At 40.3% G+C, this 25,735-nt stretch overlaps 2 protein-coding genes across 3 annotated transcripts in view; both read right to left on the bottom strand.

Moving 5' to 3' along the window:
• Nucleotides 1-24,880, bottom strand: part of CATSPER3 (cation channel sperm associated 3) — a 45,546-nt gene extending 20,666 nt beyond the window's left edge. Inside the window, exons 1-2 of the mRNA XM_005557811.5 lie at nt 24,640-24,880; nt 22,483-22,636 (exon numbers count right to left, since the gene is read on the bottom strand). Of these exons, the coding sequence (XP_005557868.2) occupies nt 22,483-22,636; nt 24,640-24,737 (252 nt within the window). The 5' untranslated portion in view covers nt 24,738-24,880. The remainder of the gene's footprint in view (nt 1-22,482; nt 22,637-24,639) is intronic.
• The window catches only part of PCBD2 (pterin-4 alpha-carbinolamine dehydratase 2), a 55,991-nt gene continuing 55,133 nt past the window's right edge, over nt 24,878-25,735 (bottom strand). The window contains exons 5-6 of one of the 2 annotated variants that reach the window (XR_010587613.2): nt 25,305-25,400; nt 24,878-25,207 (exon numbers count right to left, since the gene is read on the bottom strand). The gene's annotated coding sequence lies outside the window, so the exon portion shown is untranslated. The remainder of the gene's footprint in view (nt 25,208-25,304; nt 25,401-25,735) is intronic. The other variant, XM_065546755.2, reaches the window with a different exon arrangement.

Raw genomic sequence — 25,735 nt, 5'->3', positions numbered from 1 at the left:
AAATGCATATCTGATTGCCTCCTTTGGAGAGACTGATGAGAAACTCAAAAGAATGCAACTATTTGTCTCTTATCTACCTAGGACCTGAAAGCCCTTCTCCCTGCTTAAGCTGTCCCACCTTTCCAGACCGAACCAATGTTCATCTTACATATCTTGAATGATGTCTCATGTCTGCCTAAAATGTATAAAACCAAACTATGTTCTGACCACCTTGGGCACAAGTCATCAGGACCTCCTGAGGCTGTGTCACAGGCATGCATCCTCAACCCTGGCAAAATAAACTTTCTAAATTTGCTGAGACCTGTCTCAGATTTTCGGGGTTCACACTGTTTTAATTGCTTGGGATGGCATAAACCGGATCCATATAAGACAGCAAACTCAATACATGTGCATGTTCGGACTGTTCCACTGACCAGCCATTCCTCCATCTCTCTCCCTCTGCTGGGGCCTCCTTATTCCTTGAGACATAACAATATTTAAGTCAGGTCAGTTAATAACCCTACAACGATCTCTAAGTGTTCAAGTGAAATGAAGAGTCGCAAGTCTCTCACTTCAAATCAAAAGCTAGAAATAATTAAGCTTAGTGAGGAAAGCATGTTGAAAGCCTAGACCTCTTGCACCAAAAAGTTAGCCAAGTTGGGAATAGAAAGGAAAAGTTCTTGAAGAAAATTTAAAGTGCTATTCCAGTAAACACATAAATGATAAGAAAGCAAAACAGCCCTATTTCTCACATGGAGAAAGTTTTGGCGGTCTGGACAGATCAAACCAGCCACAACATTCCTTAAAACCAAAGCCTAATCCAAAGCAAGGCCCTAACTCTCTTCAATTGTTTGAAGTCTGAGAGAGAGGAGGCTGCCGAAGAAAAGCTGAAAGTTAGCAGAGGTTGGTTCTTGAGGTTTGAGAAAATAACGTATCTCCAGAACATAAAAGTACAACATGAAGCAGCAAGTACTGATAGAGAAGCTGCAATGCCTTATCTAGAAGACCTAGCTAAGAGAGTTGATGAAAGTGGCTACACTCAACAACAGATGTTCAATGTGACAAAGTAGACAAAAAAGCTTTATATCTGAAGAAGAAGTCATCTAGGACTTTCCTAGCTACAGGGGAAAAGTAAGGCCTGGCTTCAAAAGTTCAAAGGACAGGCTGAATCTCTTGTTAGGGGGTAATGCAGCTGGTGACTTTAAGTTGAAGCCAGTGCTCATTTACCATTCCAAAAATCCTAGAGCCCTTAAGAATGATGCTAAATCCACTCTGCCTGTGCTCTAAAAATGGAACAATAAAGCCCAGATGACAGCACATTGGTTTACAGCATGGTTTATGGAATATTTTAAGCCCACTGTTGAGACATATTGCTCAGAAAAAAAGATTCCTTTCAAAATGTTACTGCCCATTGACAATGCACCTGGTCACCTAAGAGTTCTGGTGGAGATGTATAAAAAGATGAAGAAGTTGTTTTCAGGCCGGCTAATAAAATATCCATTCTGATCAAGGAGTCATTTCAACTTTTAACTCTTATTATTTAAGAAATATATTTCATAAATACATAGCATATGTATTTATAGTATTTATAGACAGTGATTCTTCTGATGGGTCTGGGTAAAGTAAATTGAAAACCTTCTGGAAAGAATTCACCATTCTAGATGCCATTAGGAACATTCAGGACTCACAAGAGATCAAAATATCTACATGAACAGGAATTTGGAAGAGGTTGATTCCAATCTTCGCGGATGACTTTGAGGGGTTCAAGACTTCACTGGAGGAAGTAATTGCAGATGTTGTGGAAATAGCAAGTGAACTAGAATTAGAAGTGGAGCTTGAAGATGTGACTAAACTGCTGCAATCTCATGATAAAACTTGAAGAGATGAGGAGTTGCTTTTCATGGGTGAGCAAAGAAACTGGTTTCTTGAGATGGAATCTACACCTGGTGAAGATGCTGTGAAAGTTGTTGAAATGACAACAAAGGATTTAGAATATTCCATAAACTTCGTTGATAAAAGCAGCAGCAGGGTTTGAGAGGATTGGCTTCAACTTTGAAAGAAGTTCTACTGTGGGTAATAAGTTAACAACCAGCATCACTTGCTACAGAAAAATCTTTCATGAAAGGAAGAGTTGATTGATGTGGCAAACTTCCTTGTTGTCTTATTTTAAGAAATTGCCACAGACACTCCGGCCTTCAGCAACCATCACCCTGATCAGTCAACAGCCATCAACATCAAGGCAAGACCCTCCACCAGCAAAAAGATTATGTCTTGCTGAAGGCTCAGATTATTGTTGGCATTTTTTAGCAATAAAGTATTTTTAAATTAAGGTATATACATTTTTTTTAGATCTAATGCTATTGCACACTTAACAGACTCAGTATAATGTAAACTTAACTTTTATATGTACCAGGAAACAAAATAAAATCACATGACTCACTTTATTGTGGTCTGAAATTTAATCCACAATATCTCTGACGCATGTTCATAGCTTTACTTCTTTCTTTTCAATTTAAATGTCTTTTGTTTCTTTTTCTTGACTGATGATTCTGGCTAGAACTTTCAGTACAATGTTAAATCGTGGTGAAACCAGTCATATTAGTCTTGTTCCTAATCTTAGGGGGAAGACTTTTCGTCTTTCTCATTAAGTCTGAAGCTAACTGTGGGTTTTTTCATAAATGCCCTTTATCAAGTTAAGGAATTTCCTTTCTATTTGTAGTTTACTTTTTTATATATAATGAAAGAATGTGGGATTTCATCAAATGCTTTTTCTACATCAACTGAGGTGAACTTTTTTCCTTCATTCTACTGGTGTATTACATTGACTGATTTTTGTATTTTGAATCACCCTTGCTTTCCTGAGATAAATCCCACTTGATCGTGGTGTATAATTCTGCTAAGTATGCTTCTGGCTGGCTCCAGTTTGTTACTCTCTCAATTACAATTTTTGCATCTATATTCTTAAAGAACATCTGTCTATAGTTTTCTTTTCTTATGATGTTTTGTGCTGGTCTCATGGATAAGCTCAGAAGTCTTCCCTCTTCTCTTTTTTGGTAGAGTTTGGGAAGAATTGGTGTTAGTCTTTCCTTAAATGACTGGTAGAATTCACATGTGAAACTACCTCGTCCTGAGATTTTCATTGTTGGGAGGTTTTTGATTACTGATTCAATCTTTTGTTATCTGTTCTGATGGGTCAGTTTTCTATTTCTTCTTGAGTCAATTTGTGTGCTGTCCATTTCACCTAGATTATTTAACTTGTTGGCATATAATTGCTTATGGTATTCTCCTATAACCCTTTTTGCTTCGATAAGGTCAGTAGAAATGTCCCAAATTTCATTTCTGACATTAGTAATTTGAGTCTTATTTTCTTAGTCAATCTAGCTAAAGGCTTGTCAATTTGTTGATCTTTTTAAAGAACCAACTTTTGATTTTGTTCATTTTCTCTATTGTTTCTCTACCCTCTATTTTGTTTGTATCGTTCTAGTATTTTTTTATTTCCTTCCTTCTGCTAGCTTTATCTGCTCTTCTTTTTCTAGTTCCTTAAGGCATAAAGTTAGGTTACTGATTTGAGACCTTTCTTCTTTTCTAATGTTAAGCATTTATAGGTACAAATTTTCCTCTGAACACTGCTTTCACTGCATCCTGTGAATTTTGTTATATTATGTTTTTTATTTTCATCTTACATTTTCTAATTTCCCTTGTGATTTCTTTCTCTGACCCATTAGTTAAGAGTATGCTGTTGGCTGGGCACAGTGGCTCACGCCTGTAATCCCAGCAGTTTGGGAGGCTGAGGCAGGTGGATCACCTGAGGTCAGGAGTTTGAGACCAACCTGGCCAACATGGTGAAACCCCATCTCTACCAAAAAATACAAAAATTAGGTGGGCGCAGTGGCATGTGCCTGTAATCCCAGCTACTCAGGAAGCTGGGGCAGGAGAATTGCTTGAACCCAGGAGGCGGAGGTTGCAGTGAGCTGAGCTGAGGTTGTGCCATTGCACTCCAGCCTGGGAGACAGAGCAAGACTTGGTCTCAAAAAAAAAAAAAAAAAAAAAGAGTATGCTGTTTAAGGCCAGGCACAGTGGCTCACGCCTGTAATCCCAGCACTTTGGGAGGCCAAGGTGAGTGGATCACCTGAGGTCAGGAGTTTGAGACCAGCCTGACCAACATGGAGAAACCCTGTCTCTACTAAAAATACAAAATTAGCTGGGCGTGGTGGCACATGCCTATAATCCCAGCTACTCGGGAGGCTGAGGCAGGAGAGTTGCTTGAACCTAGGAGTCGGAGGTTGCAGTGAGCTGAGATTGCGTCATTGCACTCCAGCCTGGGCAACAAGAGCCAAGTTCCATCTCAAAAAAAAAAATAAAAAAAGAGTATGCTGTTTAATTTACACATATTTGAAAAATGTAGTCTTCCTCTGTTATTGATTTCTAGTTCCGTTTTATTGTTGTCAGTGAAGATACTTCGTCTAATTTTATGTATATGTATATTTCTTTAAGTGACTGGTAGAATTCATTATATATATGTATATATATATATGGCTCTGTGTGTGTTTCGTGTGTGTGTGTGTGTTTCTTTTTAAATTTTTTTTTATTTCAATTGTTTTTTGTTTGGGGGGATTCTGTCTGTTCGTTTGTTTGAGACAAGATCTTGCTCTATCATGTAGTCTGGAATGCAGTGATACAGTTATGGCCCACTGCACCCCTGACTTCCTGGGCTCCAGTGATCCTCCCACATCAGCCTCCCAAGCAGCTAGGACTGCAGGCATGCATCACCACTCCTTTTTTTTTTTTAAATAGATGGGGTCTCATTATGTTGCTCAGGCGGATCTTAAACTCCTGGACTTAAGTGATCCTCCCATCTTGGCCTTCCAAAGGGCTGGGATTGCAGATGTGAGCCACTGCCCCTGGCCTATTTCAATACTTTTAGGGGTACACGTGGTTTTTGGTTACATGGATGAATTGTGTAGCAGAGAATTCTGAACCTGAGATTTTAGACTGCCTATTGGGCGCAATGTACACTACTTGGATGCACCCATCACCCATGTAGGTGTGCGTTGTGCCCAATAGGTAGTTTTTTGTCCCTCACCCACCTCCAAACCTCCCCCTTCTGAGTTCACTGTCTCCCTACAATGTCCATTACACCACTCTGTATGCCTTTGCATACCCAGAGTTTAGCTCCCACTTATAAGTGAGAATATGCAGTATTTGGTTTTTCAATCCTGAGTTACTTCACTTAGAATAATACCCTCCAATTCCATCCAAGTTGCTGCAAAAGACATTATTTTGTTCTTTTTTAATGCCTGAGTAGTATTTCATCATGTGTATATACCACATTTTCTTTATCCAGTCATTGGTTGATGGGCACTTAGGTTGATACCATATCTTTACAACTGTGAATTGCACTGCAACACACATATGCATGCAGACCTGGCACAGTGACTCATGCCTGTAATCCCAGCACTTTGGGAGGCAGAGGTGGGCAGATCACTCAAGGCCAGGAGTTTGAGACCAGCCTGGCCAACATGGCGAAACGCTGTCTCCACTAAAAATACAAACATTAGCCAGGCGTGGTGGCTTATGCCTGTAATCACAGCTACTCAGGAAGCTGAGGCAGGAGAATCACTTGAACCTGACAGCAGAGGTTGCAGGGAGCTGAGATCGTGCCACTCACTGCACTCCACTCCAGCTTGAACAACAGAGCCAGATTCCATCTCAAAAAAAAAAAAATGCATGCAGGTGTCTGATATAGTGATTTTTTTTTTCCTTTGGGGAGATAGTCAGTAGTGGGATTGCTGGATTGAATGGTAGATATACTTTTAGTTCTTGGAGAAATCTCCATACTGTTTTCCATAGAGGTTGTCCTAATTTACATTCCTACCAGCAATGTATAAGCGTTGCCTTTTCACCACATCCACTCCAACATCTATATTGCTTTTTGACTTCTTAATAATGGCTACTCTGGCTGGGGTAAAGTGGTATCTCACTGTGGTTTTAATTTACATTTCCATGCTGATTAGTGTCATGTGGAGCATTTTTTCAAATGTTTGTTGGCCATTTGTGTATCTTCTTTTGATAAATGTCTATTCATATCCTTTGCCCATTTTTTAATGGGATTTGTTTTTCTTGCTAATTTGAGTTCTTTGTAGATTTTGGATGTTAGTCCTTTGTCAGATGCATAATTTCCAAATATTTTCTCCCACTGTGTATGTTGTCTACTTACTCTGATTATTTCCTTTGCAGAAGCTTTTTAGTTGAATTAGGTCCCATTTATTTAATTTTGTTGCATTTGCTTTTGGGGTCTCAATTGTAAACTGTTTGCCTAGGCCAATGTCCAGAAGAGTTTTTCCCAGGTTGTCTTCTAGAATTTTTATCGTTTCAGGTGTTAGAGGTAAGTCTTTATTCCATCTTGAGTTAATTTTTGTATATGGTGAGAGACACGGATCCAGTTTCATTCTTCTACATGTGACTAACCAGTTCTCCCTGCACCATTTATTGAATAGGGTGTCCTTTCCCCAATTTATGTTTTTGTATGCTTTGAATATTGGTTGGTTGTTAAGTATTTGGCCTTATTTCTGGGTTCTCTATTCTTTTCCATTGCATCTATGCATCTACTTTTATACCAGTACCATGCTGTTATGGTTACTATAGCCATGTAGTATAATTTGAAGTTGGATAATGTGATGCTTCCAGATTTTTTCTTTTTGCTTACGATTGCTTGGATTTCAATATTTTAATTTATTGAGATTTGTTGTATGGTCTAATATATAATCTATCCTGGAGAGTGATCCTTGTGTACTAGAGAAAAATTGTTTTTATATTCCTGATGAATTGATCCCTTTGTCAATATAATGTCCTTTCTTTTCTCTTAGAACAGTTTTTGCCTTACTATCTATTTTGTCTGATATTAGTATAGCCACCCCCAGATATCTTTTGGTTTCTATTTGTTTGGAATACCTTTTTCCATTCTTTCACTTTCAACCTATTTGTATCTTTGGTTTGTTTGTTTCTTTGTTTGTTTGAGACAGAGTCTCACTCTGTCACCCAGGTTGCAGTGCAGTGGTGCTATTTCAGCTCACAGCAACCTCTGCCACCGAGTTCTAGTGATTCTCATGCCTTAGCCTCCTGGGTAGCTGGGACTACAGGTGTGCACTACCACACCTGGCTAATTTTTGTATTTTTAGTACAGACAGGGTTTTTGCCATGTTGGCCAGGCTGGTCATGACTATTTGTACCTTTGAATCTAAAGTGAGTCTCCTGTAGACAACATATGATTGGGATTTTAAAAATCTGTTAATCTCTGCCTTTTAATTGGAGAATTTAATCCATTTATATTTAAAGTAATTATAGATAAAGGACACACTTCTGCTGTTTTGCTATTTGTTTTCTATATGACATATATTTTTGTTCCTCAATTCCTCCATTACTGCCTTTTTGTGTATATACCTAATTTTTTTGTAGTGTGCCACTTTGATTCCTTTCTCATTTCCCTTTCTGTATAGTTTTTTTTTTTTTTTTTTTGGTTGTTCCCTTAGTGTTTACCCTTTGGATTATAATTAACCTCTTAAATTTATAACAATCTATTTTTAATTAATACAACCTTAGCTTCAATAGTATATAACAATTCTGCTCTATACAGCTTCATCTCTCTCCCTTCTTGTTTTTGTGATTATAAACTACTCCTTCAAACATGTGTGCCCATTAACTATAACACTGGAATTTTAAGTCATATATTTTTAAAGAGTTACAAACCAAAATATACAATAACACTAGATTTTGTATTTACTGATGCAGTTGCCTTACCCGAGTTCTTTATTTCTTTATATGAGTTCAAGTTACTGTCTTGTTTATTTCCACCTACAAAACTACTTTTACCACTTTTTTGAGGGCAGATTTACTAGCAACAAACCCTCTCATTTTTGTTTATCTGGAAGTCTTTACTTCCCCTTCATTTTTGAAGGATAATTTTGCTGAATACAGCATTTCTCATTGACAGTATTTTTTCTTTTCTATTTTAAACATGGCATTTCACTGTGTTTTGGCCCCCAAAGTTTCTGAAGAGAAATCACCTGTTAATCTTATTGAGGTTTGTTGTATGTGACAACTTGCTTATCCCTTGCTGCTTTCAAGATTCTCACTTTATTTTTGGCTTTTGACAGTTTCATTATATGTCTTAGTGTGGCTCTTTTTATGTTTCTCCTTTTTGGAATTCATTGGAATTTCTGGATGTATATATTCATGTCTCTCATCAAATTTGGGGATTTGGGGCCACTATTTCTTTAAACATTCTTTCTGCCTCATTTTCTCCTCTCCTTCTGGAACCTGTATTCTGTGTATGTTAGTATGTTTTACGGTGTCCCACAGTTCTCATAGGCTCTGTTCATTTGTCCTCAATATTTTTTCTTTCTGCTTCTCAAACTGAACAAGTTCAATTGACCTGTCTTCAAGTTCACCAATTCTTTCTTCTACCTACTCAAATCTGTTATTGAATGCCCCTAGATAACCTCCACCTCCTGGGTTCAGGCAATTCTCCTGCCTCAGTCTCCTGAGCAGCTGGGAATACAGGCCCCTGTCACCAAGCCCGGCTAATTTTTGTATTTTTAGTAGAGGCAACGTTTCACCACGTTGGCCAGGCTGGTCTTGAACTCCTGACCTCAAGTGATCCACCCAGCTCAGCCTCCCAAATTGCTGTGATGACAGGCATGAGCCACTGCACCTGGCCTCTTTGAGCATTTGTTTTTAAAGCCTTTGTCTAGTAATTCCAATGACTGGGTTTCCTCAGTCATTGAACGGAACAGAAGAGTTTCTGTTCATTTAGCCTGTGTATAAGTCATACATTTTTGTTTCTTTGATTGCTTTATAATATTTTGTTGAAAACCAAATGTTTTAAATATTGCAATGTGGTAAGTCTGGAAATCAAATTCTTCCCCCTCCTCATGATTTATTTTTGTTGCTTTATGTGAGTAGTATTTACTCGTTTAATGCCTTTTCTAAACTACTTTTGCAAAGCACTATATTCTTTGTTGTATGTGATCTCTGAAGTCTCTATTCCTTTACTTTCTGGTCAACTAGTGTTTTGACAGGGATTTTCTTTCTATCTATTTTTTGAGATGGAGTCTCACTCTGTCACCCAGGCTGGAGTGTGTGGCACAATTTCAACTCACTGCAACCTCTGCCTCCCAGCTTCAAGCAATTCTCCTACCTCAGGCTCCTGACTAGCTGGGATTACTTCATGCCTGGCTAATTTTTTTTTTGTATTTTTAGTAGAGACAGGATTTCACCATTTTGGCCAGGCTGGTCTCGAACTCGTGACCTCAAGTGATCCGCCTGCCTTGGCCTCCCAAAGTGCTGTGACCACAGACATGAGCCACCATGCCCAGCCAACAGAGATTTTCTTAAATGTCTCAAGCAAAAAGAAAGAAGGAAAAAAGAAAGGAAAAAAGGGAGATAGAGAGGGTTTGGGGAAAAAATGGAGGGAAGAAGAGGGAAAGAAGAAACAAAATAAGGAAGGGAGGAAAAAGGAAGAAAGAAAAAGGAAAAATAAAGAGAAATAAGAAAAAGAGAGCGAGAGAGAGAGAAAGGCCAGGCACTGTAACTCATGCCTGAATCCCAGTGCTTTGGGAGGCCAAGGTAGGAGAATCTCTTGAGGCCAGGAGTTTGAGAGCAGCCTGGGCAACATAGTGAGATACCATATCTACAAAAAAAAAAAAAAATTAATTAGCTGGATATGGTGGTATATGCATGTAGTCCTAGCTACTCAGGAGGCTGACACATGGGGATCTTTTGAGTCCAAGGGTTTAAGGCTGATTGAGCTATAATCATGTCACTGCACCCAAGCCCAGGCAACAGAGCGAGACCCTGTCTGATAAAGAAAGGAGGAAAGGGGCCAGGAGTGGTGGCTCGTGCCTGTAATCCCAGCACTTTGGGAGGCTGAGGCGGGAGGATCACAAGGTCAGAAGATTGAGACCATCCTGGCCAACATGGTGAAACCCCGTCTCTACTAAAACTACAAAAATTAGCTGGATATGGTGGTGCATGCCTGTAATCCCAGCTACTCGGGAGTCTGAGGCAGGAGAATCACTTGAACCAGGGAGCTGGAGGTTGCAGTGAGCCAAGATCACGCCACAGTACCCCAGCCTGGCAACAGAGCAAGACTCCACCTCAAAAAAAAAAAAAAAAAAAATGAAAGAAAGAAAAAAAGGAGGAAAGGAAGGAGGGAAGAGAGGAAGGAGGGAGGGAAGGAAGGAAGACAGGAAGGAGGGAAGGAGGGAGAGAGGAGGGAAAGAAAAAGAGAAAGAAAGGAGAATAAAGGAGAGGATAGAAAAAGGAAAGGAAAAAGACAGGCTAGGCATGGTGGTTCATGCCTGTAACCCCAGTGCTTTGGGAGGCCCAGGCAGGAGGATCTCTTGAGGCCAGGAGTTCAAGGTCAGTCTAGGCAACATAGTGAGACCCCATCGCTACAAAAAATTTAAAAATTAGCTGGGCATGGTGATATATGTCTGTAGTCCTAGCTACTCAGCAGACTGAGACAGGAGGATCCCTTAAGTCCAGGAGTTTAAGGCTGCAGTGAGCTATGATCATATCACTTCACTCTAGGCCACAGAGTAAGACCTTGTCTCAAAAAGAAAGAAGAAAGGGAGGGAAGGGTAGGAAAGGAGGGAGGGAAGGTTGGGAAATGAGGGAGGGAGGGAGGAAGAAAAGTTCTCCTAGTTTTTTTAGATTGGCTCTGTGTTGGGGTACTCTTTCAGTGCTTAGCAAAGCCATTTACAACTCCACAATACCCCTAACTTCCAGTTTTTACTGAGCCTAAAGATCAGCTAAAGTTGAAATCTTGAGATCTTAGGTCTTTTTGAAACATTCATCCTGCCCTGGGCATCAATGCTTTCTAAATTCCTCCATATACACAGGAGCTTCTCAATGTCCTACTTATCCAAAGAATCTCCCTTCTAGGTCTTTCTTCCTACACTTCAGTATGTCCGTTGTTTGCTTTAACTTTTTTTTGCCCCAGGCAGCAATAGACTGTTCATATGCCTTTTAATGTTTGTAAGAAATTCCCTCTCCATAGCCACTTTCTGCTTTGAGAAAATTCCAAGCTAGGTGAAACAAAAGCAGTCAACTTCCATCAGTCCTTCAACCGGCTCTCAGGTCAAAATGGACCAATACAATTCCTTAAGAACAAGGTCTGGGTTAGTGTATGGTGGCTCATGACTGTTGGGAGATCCAAGGTGGGTAGATCACTTGAGCCCAGGAGTCTGAGACCAGCCTGGGCAGCATAGCGAGACCCCATCTCTACAAAACATACAAAAATTAGCTGGGCATTATGGTGCATGCCTGTGGTCCCAGCTACTCAGGAGGCTGAGGTGGGAGGACTGCTTGAGCCCAAGCAGCTGAGGCTGCAAAGATCTGTGATCACGCCTCTGCACTCCAGCCTGGGCAACAGAGCAAGACCCCATCTCAACAAACAAACGAGTAAGGTCTGCTCTGGAACCAAGGACCAGGGTTCTACATTAGGAATGTGAGCTGCTGTCTTCAGGATCATCACCACGCTGGGGAGGGGAATGGACAAGGCAAGTGAAAATATAACAAAACTTTTCCAACTTTTAAAATATGTATGTGGACAAAGACAGTTTTATTTCTTCCTTTCCAGTCTTTACATGTTTATTTCTTTTTCTTGTTTTACTGCATTAGCCAGGACTTCCAGTATGATGTTAAATAGGAGTGGTGAAAGTAGACATCCTTTTCTTGTTCCTGATCTTAGTAGGAAGGCATCAGGTTTCTCATCATTAAGTATAATGTTTGCAATCAGTTTTTTTAATAGATTGTGTTTTGTAACTTCTATTTTGTTTTTAACTGACATATAATAATTGTATTTATGGGGTACAGTATGATGTTTCAATACATATATACAATGTGTAATGTCAAATCAGGGTAATTAGCATATTCATCACCTCAAACACATCATTTCTTTGTGATAAGAACATTCAAAGTCCTCTCTTCTAGCTATTTTGAAGTATGCAATGCATATTGCTAAATATCATCACTCTATTGTGCAGAGCACCAAAATTAATTCCTCCTATCTGTAACTTTGTACCTCATTAACCAACCTCTCCTCCTCTACTTCCTCCCTACTCTTCCCAGCCTTTAGCAACCACTATTCACATAATATGGTTTGGATGTTCAGCTCCCCCGAATCTCATGTTGAAATATAGTTCCCAATTTTGGAGATGGGGCCTAGCAGGAGTTGATTGGATCATGGGAGCAGATCCCTCATGAATAGTTTAGCACCATTCCATTGGTGATAAGTGAGTTCTCACTCTGAGTTCACATGAGATCTGGTTGTTTAATAGTGTGTGGCAGTTCCCCCCTCTCTCTCTTGCTCTCTCTCTCACCATGTGACATGCTGGCTCCCCTTTGCCTTCTACCATGTAAGCTTCCTGGGACCCTCACCAGAACCAGATGCCAGCACCATACTTCCTGTATAGTCTGCAGAACCATGAGCCAAAATATAACCTCTTTTCTTTATAAATTACTCAGCCTCAGGTATTTCTTTACCTCGTAGTTCTTTACCTCAGCAACATAAAAACTGACTAATATGGGAAAAATGGTACCAGAAGTGTGGTACTGATATAAAGATACCTGAAAATGTGGAAGCAGCTTTGGAACTAGGTAACAGGGAGCATGGAAGAGCTTGGAAGTCTCAGAAGTCAGGAAGATGAGGAAAAGTTTGGAACCTCTTAGAGACTGGTTAAATGGTTGTGACAAAAATGCTGACAAAAATATGGACAGTGAAGCCCAGGCTGATGAGGTCTCAGATGGAAATGTGGAATCTATTGAGAACTACAATAAAGGTCACCCTTGTTATCCCTTAGCAAATAACTCGTTTGCATTGTTTCCATTGTTTCCATATCCTAGGGCTTTGTGGAAGGCTGAATATAAGAGTGATGACTTAGGGAATTTAGCAGAAGAAATTTCTAAGCAGTAAAATGTTCAAGATGTGTCCTGGCTGCTTCTAACAGCCTTTGATCAGATATGGGAGCAAAGAAGAGGTTAAGGTTGGAACTTATATTTAAAAGGGAAGCACAGTATGAAAGTCTGGACAATTTGCAGACTGGCCATTTTGCAGAGACAGAGAAAGCCCTATCAGGATGGAAATTCAAGCAGGCTATGAAGCAACCATTTGCTAGAGAGATTAGCATGACAAAAACAGAGCCAAGTGCTAATATCCAAGACAATGGGGAAAAGGCCCTGAAGGCATTTCAGAGATCGAGGCAGCCCCTCTCATAACAGGCCCAGGGGCCTAAGAGGACTGAATGATTTATGGGACCAGGTCCAGGGTCCTGCTGCCCTGAGCAGCCTTGGGACACTGCTCCCCACATTCTGGCTTCTCCAGCTCGTCTTAGCTCAAATAAGGTCTGCTCTGGAACCCATATTGCTGGGGCCATGACTTTGGAAAGAACAAGCTGCTGCAAGCCTTGGTGGCTTCCACATGGTGTTAAGTCTGTGGGCTTAGGGAATGCAAGAGTGAAGGAGGTTTAGCAGCTTTCCCCTAGATTTCAGAGGATGTATAAGAAAGCCCAGGTGTCCAGGCAGAAGCCTGCTACAGGGCCAGAGTCCTCACAGAGAACCTTTACTAAAGCAGTGCAAAGAGGAAATGTGGGGCTAGAGCCCCCACACAGAGTCTTCACTAGGACACTGCCTAGTGGAGCTGTGGGAAAGGACCCACTGCTCTCCAGACCCAAGAATGATAGAGCCATGGGCAGCTTGCAGCCTAAACCTGGAAAAGTTGCAGGTACTCAACTCCAACCCGTGAGAGCAGACACAGGGAGTGCACCCTGCAAAGCCACTGGGGTTGAGCTCCCCAAGGCCCTGGGAGCTCACCCCGTGCACCAGCTTACATTCCCAATGTGAAACCCTGTTCCTTGGTTCCAGAGGCAACAGAACCGACCTTGGGTTTTTGGTGGCGGGGGTGGGGGCGGTGGTGGTGCTGGGGTTTTATTTTTGTTGTTTTGGTATGGGGTGTTGCTCTGTCACCCAGGCTGGAGTGCAGAGGTGTGATCACAGATCATCACTCAAGTTCAAGCAATCCTCCCAAGCATCTGGTGCCAGCATCACCAGAAGCAGATGCTGGTACTATGCTTCCTGTACAGCCTGCAGGACCATGAGCCAAAATAAAACCTCTTTTATTTATAAATTACCCAGCCTCATGTATTTCTTTATAGCAATGCAAAAACTAACTAATATACTACCTCTATGAGTCAACTTTTTTAGATTCCACATGAGTGAGATCATATAGTGTTTGTTCTTCTGTGCTTGGCTTATTTCATTTAACATAATGTCTTCTAAATTCATCCATATTGCTGTAAATGACAGGATTTTGTTCTTTGTTATGTATGAATAGTATTCTGTTATGTATATATAGCACATTTTAAAATCCATTCATCCATTGATGAACACTTAGGTCGATTCCATATCTTGGCTATTTTGAACAGTGTTACAATAAACATGGGATTACAGATATCTCTTCAATATACAGATTTCGTTTTCTTTGGCTATATACTCCTCAGTAGTGGGATTGTTGAATCATATGATAGTTCTAATTTACTGAGGAACCTCCCTAATGTTGTCCATAACAGCTATACTAATTTACATTCCTGCCAACAATGTATATGAGCTCCCCTTTCTCCACATCCTCACCAGCATTTATTTGTTGTCTTTTTTTTTTTTTTAAGAGACAATGTCTCACTCTGTCACCCAGGTGGGAGCACAGCAGTGCAATCATGGCTCACTACAGCCTTGACCTCCTGAGCTCAAGCAATCCTCCTGCCTCAGCCTCCTGAGTAGCTGGGACTATAGGCACATGGCACCATGCCTATTTTTTTGTTTGTTGTTGTTGTTGTTGTTTCCCCAGAGATACTGGGTCTCACTATGTTACCTGTGCTTTCTTTCTTTTTTCTTTTTCTTTTTTTTTTTTTTTTTTTGTCTTTTTTATAAGCTTTCCTACATTTCTGAATTTGCTTCTTTCTTGATTCAGTGTTCACTGGGTTGCTATAGACCTTTGGCTATTTTCCAGAGCTCTGGCAGTTTTTGCTCCTTTTTTTAGATGTTTTTCTGGATAGACAAACCTTGGAGTTACCTACTCTGCCATTTTCACTGACATCACACCCCTCTTTCATTTTTGAAGGATAGTTTTTCTAGATGTAGAACTTTTGATTGATACTCCTTTTTTTGCAGCACTTTAACTATGACATCCCATTGCCTCTGGCTGCCATGGTTTCTGGTAAGAAATCAGCTGTTAATCTTACAGAGGATTTCTTTTCTGTGATACATTGGTGGCCTCAAATTCTCTTGTCTTTGTCTTTCAACAGTTTGAATATGATGTGTCTAGGTGTGGATCTCTGAGTTTATCCTACTTGGAGTTCATTGATTTCTTGGATGTGCAGATTAATGTCTTTCATCAAATTTGGGAAGTTTCTGCCCGTTATTTCTTCATATATTCTTTCTGTCCTTTCTCTCCTGCTCCTTCTGGGACATGTATTACATGCATGTTTTTATGTTTGATGATGTCCTACAAGTCTCTGTTCACATTTTTATTCATTCTTTTTTTCTGTTCCTCAGATTGGAGAATCTCAGTTGACCTACTTTCCTGTTGATTCTTTCTTCAAACAGCTCAGATCTGCTGATAAGTTCCTCTAGTGAATTTTTCATTTCTATTATTGTACTTTTCAACTACATAATTTCTATTTAACTATTTTTAATCATTTATATCTGTTTATTCATATTCTCTGTTTGGCAAGACACTGTTCTCATATTTTCCTTTAATTCTTTAGATATGATTTTCTTTAGTTCCTTGAACATATTTATAATACCTGGGTTTGGGGGGCTGTTTGTTGTTGTTGTTGTTGTTTTGAGATGGTCTTGCTCTGTCACCTAAGCTGGAGTACAGTGGCGTGATCATGGCTCACTGAAGCCTCAACCTCCTAGGATCAAGCAATCCTCCCACCTCAGCCTCCCAAGTAGGTGGGACCACAAGCATGCACCACCAGACAAGCTAATTTTTAAATTTTTTGTAGAGATGGGGGTCTCCCTACGTGGGCAGGTTGGTCTTGAACTCCTGGGCTCAAGCAATCCTCCCACTTTAGCCTCCCAAAATGCTGGAATTATAGACATAAGCCACAGTTGCCCAGCTGCTTTAAACTTTTTGACTAATAATTCCAACAAATGAGCTTCTTCAAGGAATTTTTTTTTTTTTTTTTTTTTTTTTTTTTTGAGACAGAGTCTCACTCTGTCACCCAGGCTGGAGTGCAGTGGTGCAATCTTGGCTCACTGCAACCTCTGCCTCCCGGGTTCAAGAGATTCTCGTGCCTCAGCCTCCCAGGTAGCTGGGATTATAGGTGCCCACCACCACACCCAACTAATTTTTGTATTTTTAGTAGAGATGGGGTTTCACCATGTTGGCTAGGCTGATCTCAAACTCCTGAACTCAGGTGATCCACCTGCCTCGGCCTCCCAAAGTGCTGGGATTACAGGCATGAGCCACTGCGTCCAGCCAATATTTTCTATTAATTGCTTTTCTTCTTCTTGTGTTTGAGCCATACACTCTTGTTTCTTTGCATGTCTCATGATTTTGTTGTTGAAAATTGAACATTTTACATAATATAATGTTGCAACTCCGAAATCACACCCTCCCCTCTCCCCAGGGTTTGTTGTTGCTGTTCTTTTTTCTTTTCTTTCTTAAATTGACTTTCCTGAACTGATTCTGTAAAGTCTATATTCTTTGTCATGTGTGGCCACCAAGGTTTCTGTTCAATTTAATGGCCTACTAATAATTGGATAGAAATTTTCTTAAATGGCTGAAATCAGTAAGCCTCTTGCCAAGGGGGGTCTGTGGAGGCACATGTTCAATGCTCTAGCAACTTACCACTCTGCCTCAGCCTTCATTTCCTGTTTGCACAGAGCCTCAAGGTTAGCCAGAGGTGAGAGATCAGGGCTCTCTCACATCTTTCCCTGCACCTTCAGTGGAGTTCCCAGAAGTGTTAATAATTTCTCAGTTTCACAGTTAACCAGGGGCTTTCATACATGTTATTTTCAATGGCTGCACCACCACCCTGTAAGTTGTATATTAATTATATCATTTTACAAACGTTACAGACAAACCACAGAGAGCTTAAGTAACTTGTCCAAATTCTCAGTTAGTAATAAGGTAGGAAGCTGGGGCTTGAACCCAAATCTGTATGACCCCAAAGTCTGCACATCACAGAACATCTCCTAGGCTTGCAAACCAGGTCCCTAAACCAGGATGCATGCTTAGTGACCCTTATGGCCTCAGGAGGGCAATCAGAGGATTTAGGCTCCTCAATTTGTCTCTTTCCCTGACCCCTGCCATCATACCTAACATGATGTTCCACAGACCGTGGCCAATCTCTGGATTTGTAGTGTGGAATTCACTGCCATACCTACATGTTAACAGAAGTGGTGCCAAGTGGATCTGACACATTTTAAGCATTAATTGTGGTATCCCACCACCTCGACTGCCTCTGATATCACACTAAGTTTATGCTAACCTTTTCATCCCCAAGAAGGAAATTTGTTATTTATCCTAAAGGAAGTTAAGAAGAGTATATATTTAACCTTTTTATTGCAAAATAAACACACATATAGAACCACATGAACAAATATATAGCCTAATAAATTATTTCAAGGCCAATATCCCTGTAACTACCACCTAGGTCAAGAAATAGAACTCTGCCATCCCAGAAGCCCCTCATGTGCCCCACATCCCAATTACAACTCCCTCCCCCCAAAATTAACCACTATCCAAATTTTATAGTAATTAATTCCTTGTATTTTTTTTTTAAATAAACATGGTGATAGTTTTTATATAATTACTTTGTGTAACCTTTTAAGCAATAAACAGATAAATATTTTAGTAAATGTAATAGAACAAAGTACTTCTTTATAGATAGAAATTCGTGTATGCATCCCTAGAACTAATAAGTAGTCTTGCCATTTTATAAATTTTTAAAATTTTGGTGTATCTTTTAATTCCCCCATTCCTTTTTCTTTTCTTACAATTTATCTGTTAAAGAACCTGGGGAGTTTGACTTGTAAAATTTCCCAGTCTGGATTTTGCTGAGTGCACGCTCATGGTAGAGTTCAGCATATCCCTCTGGCCTCCATATTTCCTGAACTCTTTGGCAAGATTAGAGGTGCTGTTCTTTTATAGATGGCACATAATTTCTGGTTGTCTATCTTTTTATGATGGTAGCAGCCACTGATGCTCAGCGCCTAGATCAATTACTTCCTTGGGCGTTGAAAAACTGTGATATTCTATCATTTCTTTTTCATTTATTAAGGGGGACACATCTATAAAAAGATGTTTCCTCTCACCTACTATATGGTTACTCAGTATTGCAGTTCACATAAGGCCAGTAATGCTTGACTCTCTCCCTTAATTTACTAAGTATCAAGATAAAGGATTAGCTCCTTCTCATCCTCCAAAAGTGGACAGTTTGTTTTGGGGTATCATTATAACCTCATAGATTATTTGATGACTTTCAATACATGGCAATTATTATTCTTATTGGAGCTCAAACTGTCCCATCTTTGACCAGTAGGACTCTTCACACAGTCTCCTGAGACTTTCGACATGACCCCAGTAGTCTTTGATAGCTTCTTTGCTATGTCTATGACAAGATAATCCTGGCTCATCTCATGTACCTCCTGCCCTAGACCTGGAATTGGTTATTTCTCAAAGAAGTCCTGGATTCTCTCTTCCATGAATATCCTGGTTCTTAAGAACACAGGAGGTGACAGAAATAAACTGTCCCATAATTACTCAATTGCCTTATCCTGTATTACAAACATACAAGTCTCAGAATAACACTACTAATAGTGTTGCCACTAAGTTGATTACTGAAAATTATTTTGAAACTTTTTATATTGGCTTTCCCCATTGTCTCCCATTTTTTAGTCATACTCTAACTTCACTGTCAGAGGATACACTCATTATATACTATATTCTCTCTGCTAAACCACAATTAATATTAGTTCTACAAATAACTACATATTTAATGCTCATCTTCAGTCCTACACTGATGCTTCTCTAGTCATTTTGGTTGGCTGAAACTTATTCTTTAGTAAATTACTAAGGAAAGGCTCATAGAAACAATATTCCCCAAGTTTTTGAATACTGATGAATTTGTCTGTGTCCTTTATACTCGAAAGTCAATTTTTCTGATCTAAAATTCTTGGTTTACATTTTCTTTGCTGAAGTATCTTAAATATGTAACTCTATTTTCTTTTGGCATATTACCATAGCAAAGTCTGAAGATAAGTAATTGTCTTCTTATAAGCCACATTGCCTTGATATTTACTTTCCTTCACCCCCTCTTTCCTTTAAAATCCAATAATTTTACTAGAATATGTTTTGGTGTTTATTGTTCAAAGTCTTTATTCTCAGGTATGCAATGTGTGCTCTTTCAACACATAGTTCCAAATCTTTTGTTTCAGGTAACTTTTCTTGGATTATAGATGTCAGCGTTTGTTCTGTTCCTTTGCTTTGTTTCTGTTTTGCTTCAAATTCAGGGGCTCCTATTGTCCTTACGCTGGATTTTTTTCCCCCATCTTCAATGTTCATCATTTTCTCTTGAAGCCTTTCATCTCTTCATTTCTTATTGATTTAAAAGATTTCATACATTTAATCCTATATTTCTCTTTTTTTTTTTTTTTTTTTGAGACGGAGTCTCGCTCTGTCGCCCAGGCTGGAGTGCAGTGGCACAATCTCGGCTCACTGCAAGCTCCGCCTCCCGGGTTCACGCCATTCTCCTGCCTCAGCCTCCCGAGTAGCTGGGACTACAGGCGCCCGCCACCTCGCCCGGCTAGTTTTTTGTATTTTTTAGTAGAGATGGGGTTTCACCGTGTTAGCCAGGATGGTCTCGATCTCCTGACCTCGTGATCCACCCGTCTCGGCCTCCCAAAGTGCTGGGATTACAGGCTTGAGCCACCACGCCCGGCCCCTATATTTCTCTTAAGTTATTATCTGTTGCAATTAATTGCTCTTAGTCTATTTTAGTCTTTATTCTTGAAATTTTTCTTTTATTTCTAATTCTTTCCTGAGTTTTGTCTTTTCACTTCTGTTCTTTCCTATCTTGTATCACTTTCTTAAACATCTGGCTTGTTTTAAAATCATATGCTACAGTCTTTCCCTGTTTTGTAGGCATGTCTTTGTGGTGGGCTTTAATTATCTACGGGTTAAGTATCTCTTATCTGAAATGCTTGGGAACAGAAGTGTTTTGGATTTCAAATTTTTTGGATTTTGGAATATTTGCATTATCTTTACCAGTTGAGCAACTCACATCTGAAAATCCGAAATCCAAAATGCTCCAGTAAGCATTTCCTTTGAGTGTCACGTCAGTGCTCAGAATGTTTCGTATTTTGGAGCATTTCAGGTTCAAGATTTTCAAATTCAGGATGCTCCGCCTGTATGAGGGGATTATTCTCTACTTTATTCTCTTTTTTCTTACAGTAATTTTTTATGAGACTTTATCTCAACCCTTTTTTTTTTCTAAAAACACAACTATAGCAGCATCAATCCTTTTCTATTGTGCTGTTTTACATAAAATCTGTTTTCTTGATCTTTTAGAAGATTATGTGGTTCTAACCTCACTGAGCTCATTCTTCTGCTTTTGTGTTGTTTAAAAATGCACTAGCTTGATTTTTGAGGTATCCTGGATCCTCCTCCAATTTTATCTGAACCTTCTCTTCCTTTATCTCTATGTCTCCAACCTGCTCAATTTTTATTCCATTTCCAATATTGATCCTAACTGTGGGATCCTGTTTTAAAAAGACCTCTAGCTGGTCTGCTTTGAAATTCATACCATTTGCTGCTCTAGCCCCTTCAAAAATTACCAGAACCTCTTGATCTAGCCCAGTATTGGATTAGGCAATACCGTTCCTGATATCAAATGCTGTTCTCACATCAGCCCATCACACTTTCTGATGAATAAATAATGGCTTCCCTCTGTTTCTTCCCCCACAGAGGCTAATACTATTCAGTTCTTGTGGCTTGTAGTAAGGAAACTACTAGCTTTGTTGTAAATGCTGCCTATGGGTTCGTGGCTTTGCTACCTAGTTGCTCTGGGGTTTTTTGGTCGGTTGTTTGGGACAAGGTCTCACTCTGTTGCCGAGGCCAGAGTGCAGTGGTGCAATCACAGTTCACTGCAGCCTCAAACTCCCAGGCTCAAGCAATTCTCCCACCTCAGCCTCTAGAGTAGCTGGGACTCAAGGTATGCACCACCATGCCCAACTTTTATTTTTTTTTAATAGAGATGGGAGGGGCCAGGCGCGGTAGCTAACACCTGTAAACCCAGCACTTCGGGAGGCCAAGGCGGGCGGATCATGAGGTCAGGAGATTGAGACCATCCTGGCTAACACAGTTAAACCCCGTCTCTACTAAAAATACAAAAAATTAGCCGGGCATTGTGGAAGGCACCTGTAATCCCAGCTACTCGGGAGGCTGAGGCAGGAGAATGGCGTGAACCTGGGAGGCAGAGCTTGCAGTGAGTCGAGACTGCACCACTGCACTCCAGCCCAGACAACAGAGCGAGACTCCGTCTCAAAATAAAAGAGAGATGGGAGTTCCACTTTGTTGCCCAGGCTTGCTCTGTTTCTGAGAGGAGATTCAAGGAGACTTACAAACCATGTTGCTGGCCAGGCGCGGTGGCTCATGCCTGTAATCCCAGTACTTTGGGAGCCCGAGGCGGGCAGATCACTTGAGGTCAGGAGTTCAAGACCATCCTGGCCAACATGGCAAGACCCTGTCTCTACTAAAAACACAAAAATTACCCAAGCTTGGTGGTATGTGCCCATGATCCCAGCTACTCAGGAGGCTGAGGCAGGAGAATCGCTTGAACCTGGGAGGCAGAGGTTGCAGTGAGCCAAGATAGCACTATTGCACTCCAGCTTGGGCAACAGGGCGAGACTCCGTCTCAAAAAAAAGAAAAAAAAAACCCCACCAAGTCACCACTGCTGCTCTTGCCACCCTCTTCCTAGATTTGAGAGTATTTTTAGAATTCTACGGGAAACTTCTTGAAGCAAAATACCTTAAAAATCTTATAATGGCCGGGCACAGTGGCTCACGCCTGTAATCCCAGCACTTTGGGAGGCTGAGGCGGGTGGATCACGAGGTCAAGAGATCAAGACCATCCTGGCCAACATGATGAAACCCCATCTCTACTGAAAATACAAAAATTAGCTGGGCGTGGTGGCATGCGCCTGTAGTCCCCGCTATTCGGGAGGCTGAGGCAGAGGAATCGCTTGAACCTGGGAGGTGGAAGTGGAGGTTGCAGTGAGTCGAGATCACGCCACTGGACTCCAGCCTGACAGAGCAAGACTCTGTCTCGGAAAAAATAAAATAAAATAAAATAAATAAAAAATAAAAAATCTTATAATGTTTCCAGAAATAAAGCATGTTTTAAAAAATAAGAAAATGGACCCAGTTTGTCTGCTTACCTCAAGAAGTCTGAACAAGCGGTATCTTATTTCATAACTGGTCCACAAGGCCATAAAAAAGCCATTCGATGTGACAGCGCTAATCATAATTATCTTAAAGAAACGGCTCATTATGACTTTCTTCACAAATGCCCGACACTCATCATCTTTCCTCCTGTCAAAAAGTTGAATATGAAGTACGGTTACAGCACAACAGAGCTAGATCCCCACATAATGCATATCTTTTTGTAGGGACAAGGCTCTGCTTTCTCTCTTGTGTGAATATAAATTTACATATACTTTTAAATAGCAATGAAATGTTGAATAAATGACCACTGACATACATATGATGGTCATGGATACTCTGTCCCCACTCAGTCACTTAGTTCCCTCTCCCTGGACCTCTGAAAAAGAATGGTCACCACTCCTTCTCCAGCAAAACAAAGTGTCATCTTCATTTACTCAACAAATCTTTATTGACTGGCAACTACATACCAAGCAATATAGTAGGCACTGGGAACACAGTGTGAGCAAGACTAAATATTGCCAGTCTACTAAGCAAAACTGATAATCATCAAATAATCATCCATACACATGCTCACATCAATAAAAAAACTGAACACCCCAAGAGAAAATGGGCACACAATCTATTCGTGAAATAAATACCAAAGACCAATAAACTTCTCCAAATATGTTTTATAGCAATACTAATCAGGGAGATGCAAAGTAAAACCATTATTTTTGTTTACAAAATTAGCAAAGACTTAAACATGGTAAGATCCAATGCTGGCAACAGTGTAGCATGATTAAGCACTCTCAAAAACTGCCAGAGGCATAAAAACTGACCAGCTCTTTTGAAAAGCCTTAGAACCATTCATTCTCTGACCCAAGAGAATATAACCTGAAATGAAATAACTTCAACTAAAAATGTCTATCTCAGTATTATTTCCAGTACTGAGAAGCTTGAAAACAATTTAAACATCTAACAAAAAGGACTGGGTAAGTAAATTATGGTATGTCCGTCCCGTGAAATACAGGCACTAAAATATGTCTATGCATTTTTCAGGATTTAGAAAAATATTTATGATCCATTTTTATATCTTGTTTTGTTTTTGTGTGCAGCAAAACACAAAAATCAAAGATACAAAATTCTCTGTTCAAAATTATCTCACCTGTGCAAAAATCAGCAGGTAGAAAAAAATCAGCAGGAAATATGCCAAAATTTTAACAGTGTCTGCCTATGAATGGTGAGGTTATAGGTGATTCTTTTTCCTGTTTATTTCCATTTATCTGTGCTTTGCAATTTTTCTCAAAGAGTACGTATTACTGTTTCCCATTATATGTTACAAATAAAATGAATGCATTCTCATAATAGTTAAAAAATATAGAGTATATATTCTTTTCTTTTTTTTTTTTTTTGAGACAGAGTCTCGCTCTATCACCTAGGCTGGAGTACAGTGGTGCAATCTCGGCTCACTGCAACCTCCGTCCCCCCCAAGCGATTCTCCTGCCACCATCACTCCCAGCTAATTTGTATATATTTTTTTAAATTTATTATTATTATTATACTTTAAGTTCTAGGGTACATGTGCATAACGTGTAGGTTTGTTACATATGTATACTTGTGCCATGTTGGTGTGCTGCACCCATCAACTCATCAGCACCCATCAACTCATCATTTACATCAGGTTTAACTCCCAGTGCAATCCCTCCCCGCCTCCCCTAATTTGTATATTTTTAGTGGAGATGGGGTTTCGCCATGTTGGCCAGGCTGGTCTCAAACTCCTGACCTCAAGTGATCCACCCCAGCCTCCCAAAGTGCGGAGATTACAGGTGTGAGCCACTGCACCCAGCCAGAATGTATATACTTTTCTAATATATCAAGATATGTAATTTTCATTATTTGATTTCAGATGGGGTCTATTACAAAAAAAGAGAGAAGCCTTCAGATTATCTAACAGTCATAATAGAAAAGGACAAAATGAGTCAAACTGGTCATTCAAGTCTACAGGGCACATAACAGTATGCGAACCTCACCAATCACAGACTCCAGATTGTCAAGGACATGCAACTTATTTTTAAGTGTCTGAGGGAAGAGGCTGAGAGAACGCTGACACCCTGCCCTCACACTTTCACTTGCACATTTCTTAACAGGCAACAGAAACAGATAATATTTACTTAAATTTCTTGAATATTGGACAAAATCCCACCGATGTAGTATCAACTGGTGAACTAGAAAGGACTCTTGACTGGCTCTGGCGATGGTGTTGAGACATTTTCCAAATTTTTCAACTTTTATTCCTTGCTTTTAGCATCCAACAGAAAATCTCTGCTTAGGGATTTTCCTTAGCGTCTGGATTCTGAGAGGCAGCAGAGAAGGGGCCACGAAGGGAATCCTTGCTTTATGAGGTCACTCTTGGGCATTCCGTTGCATCACCAGTCTGCAGGCACCTGAAGTGGGGAGCTCCCAAGTGGGTCTATCATGGATTCTCTCTTCCCAAGGAGACTGTGCCTCCATTCAGCAAGAAGGCTATGGGCACCCAGCAATCAGGAGGCTCTGGGTTAAAGCTAGAATTCACTAGAAACAGACCACACAAAGGCCCTCACTTCAAGAGGTGTCCCCAGCTGATAGACACAGGCCCTTAATAATGTGTTAGAAAATGTTAAGGGTCATATAAGGGGGAAAAGCAAGTTCTCTGGGCTCTAAGGGAAAGAGAGCACATCCAGGGCACAGCACTGGAAACACCTGGAAGGACAAGAAAAGATTGTGATGGGTTTGACTTAGAACAAAAGAAAACAAGAGAAGCAAAGAAGGTAATATTGAGATAGGGATAGTGGCTCACACTTATAATCCCAGCAACTTGGGAGGCTAAGGTGGGAGGATCACTTGAGGCTAGGAATTTGAGATCAGCCTGGGCAACATAGTGAGATCCCCATCTCTGAAAAAAAATAAGAAATAAATATTAGCAGTGAGGCACAGTGGTTCACGCCTGTAATCCCAGCACTTTGGGAGGCCGAGGCAGGCAGATCACTTGAGGTCAGGAGTTCAAGACTAGCCTGGCCAACATGGTGAAACCCTGTCTCTACTAAAAAAATTACAAAAATTAGCCAGGCATGGTGGCGGGTGCCTGTAATCCCAGCTACTCAGGAGGCTGAGGCTGGAGAATCACTTGAGCCCAGGAGGTGGAGACTGCAGTGAGCTGAGATAGTGCCATTGCACTCCAGCCTGAGTGACAAAAGCAAAACTCCGTGTCAAAAAAAAAAAAGGAAATAA

Source organism: Macaca fascicularis, chromosome 6 (genome assembly GCF_037993035.2).
Source record: "Macaca fascicularis isolate 582-1 chromosome 6, T2T-MFA8v1.1".
In the NCBI taxonomy this organism is placed as follows: Eukaryota; Metazoa; Chordata; class Mammalia; order Primates; family Cercopithecidae; genus Macaca; species Macaca fascicularis.
Note: the sequence above shows the minus strand (reverse complement) of the source record. Positions and strands in the feature narration are given on the sequence as shown.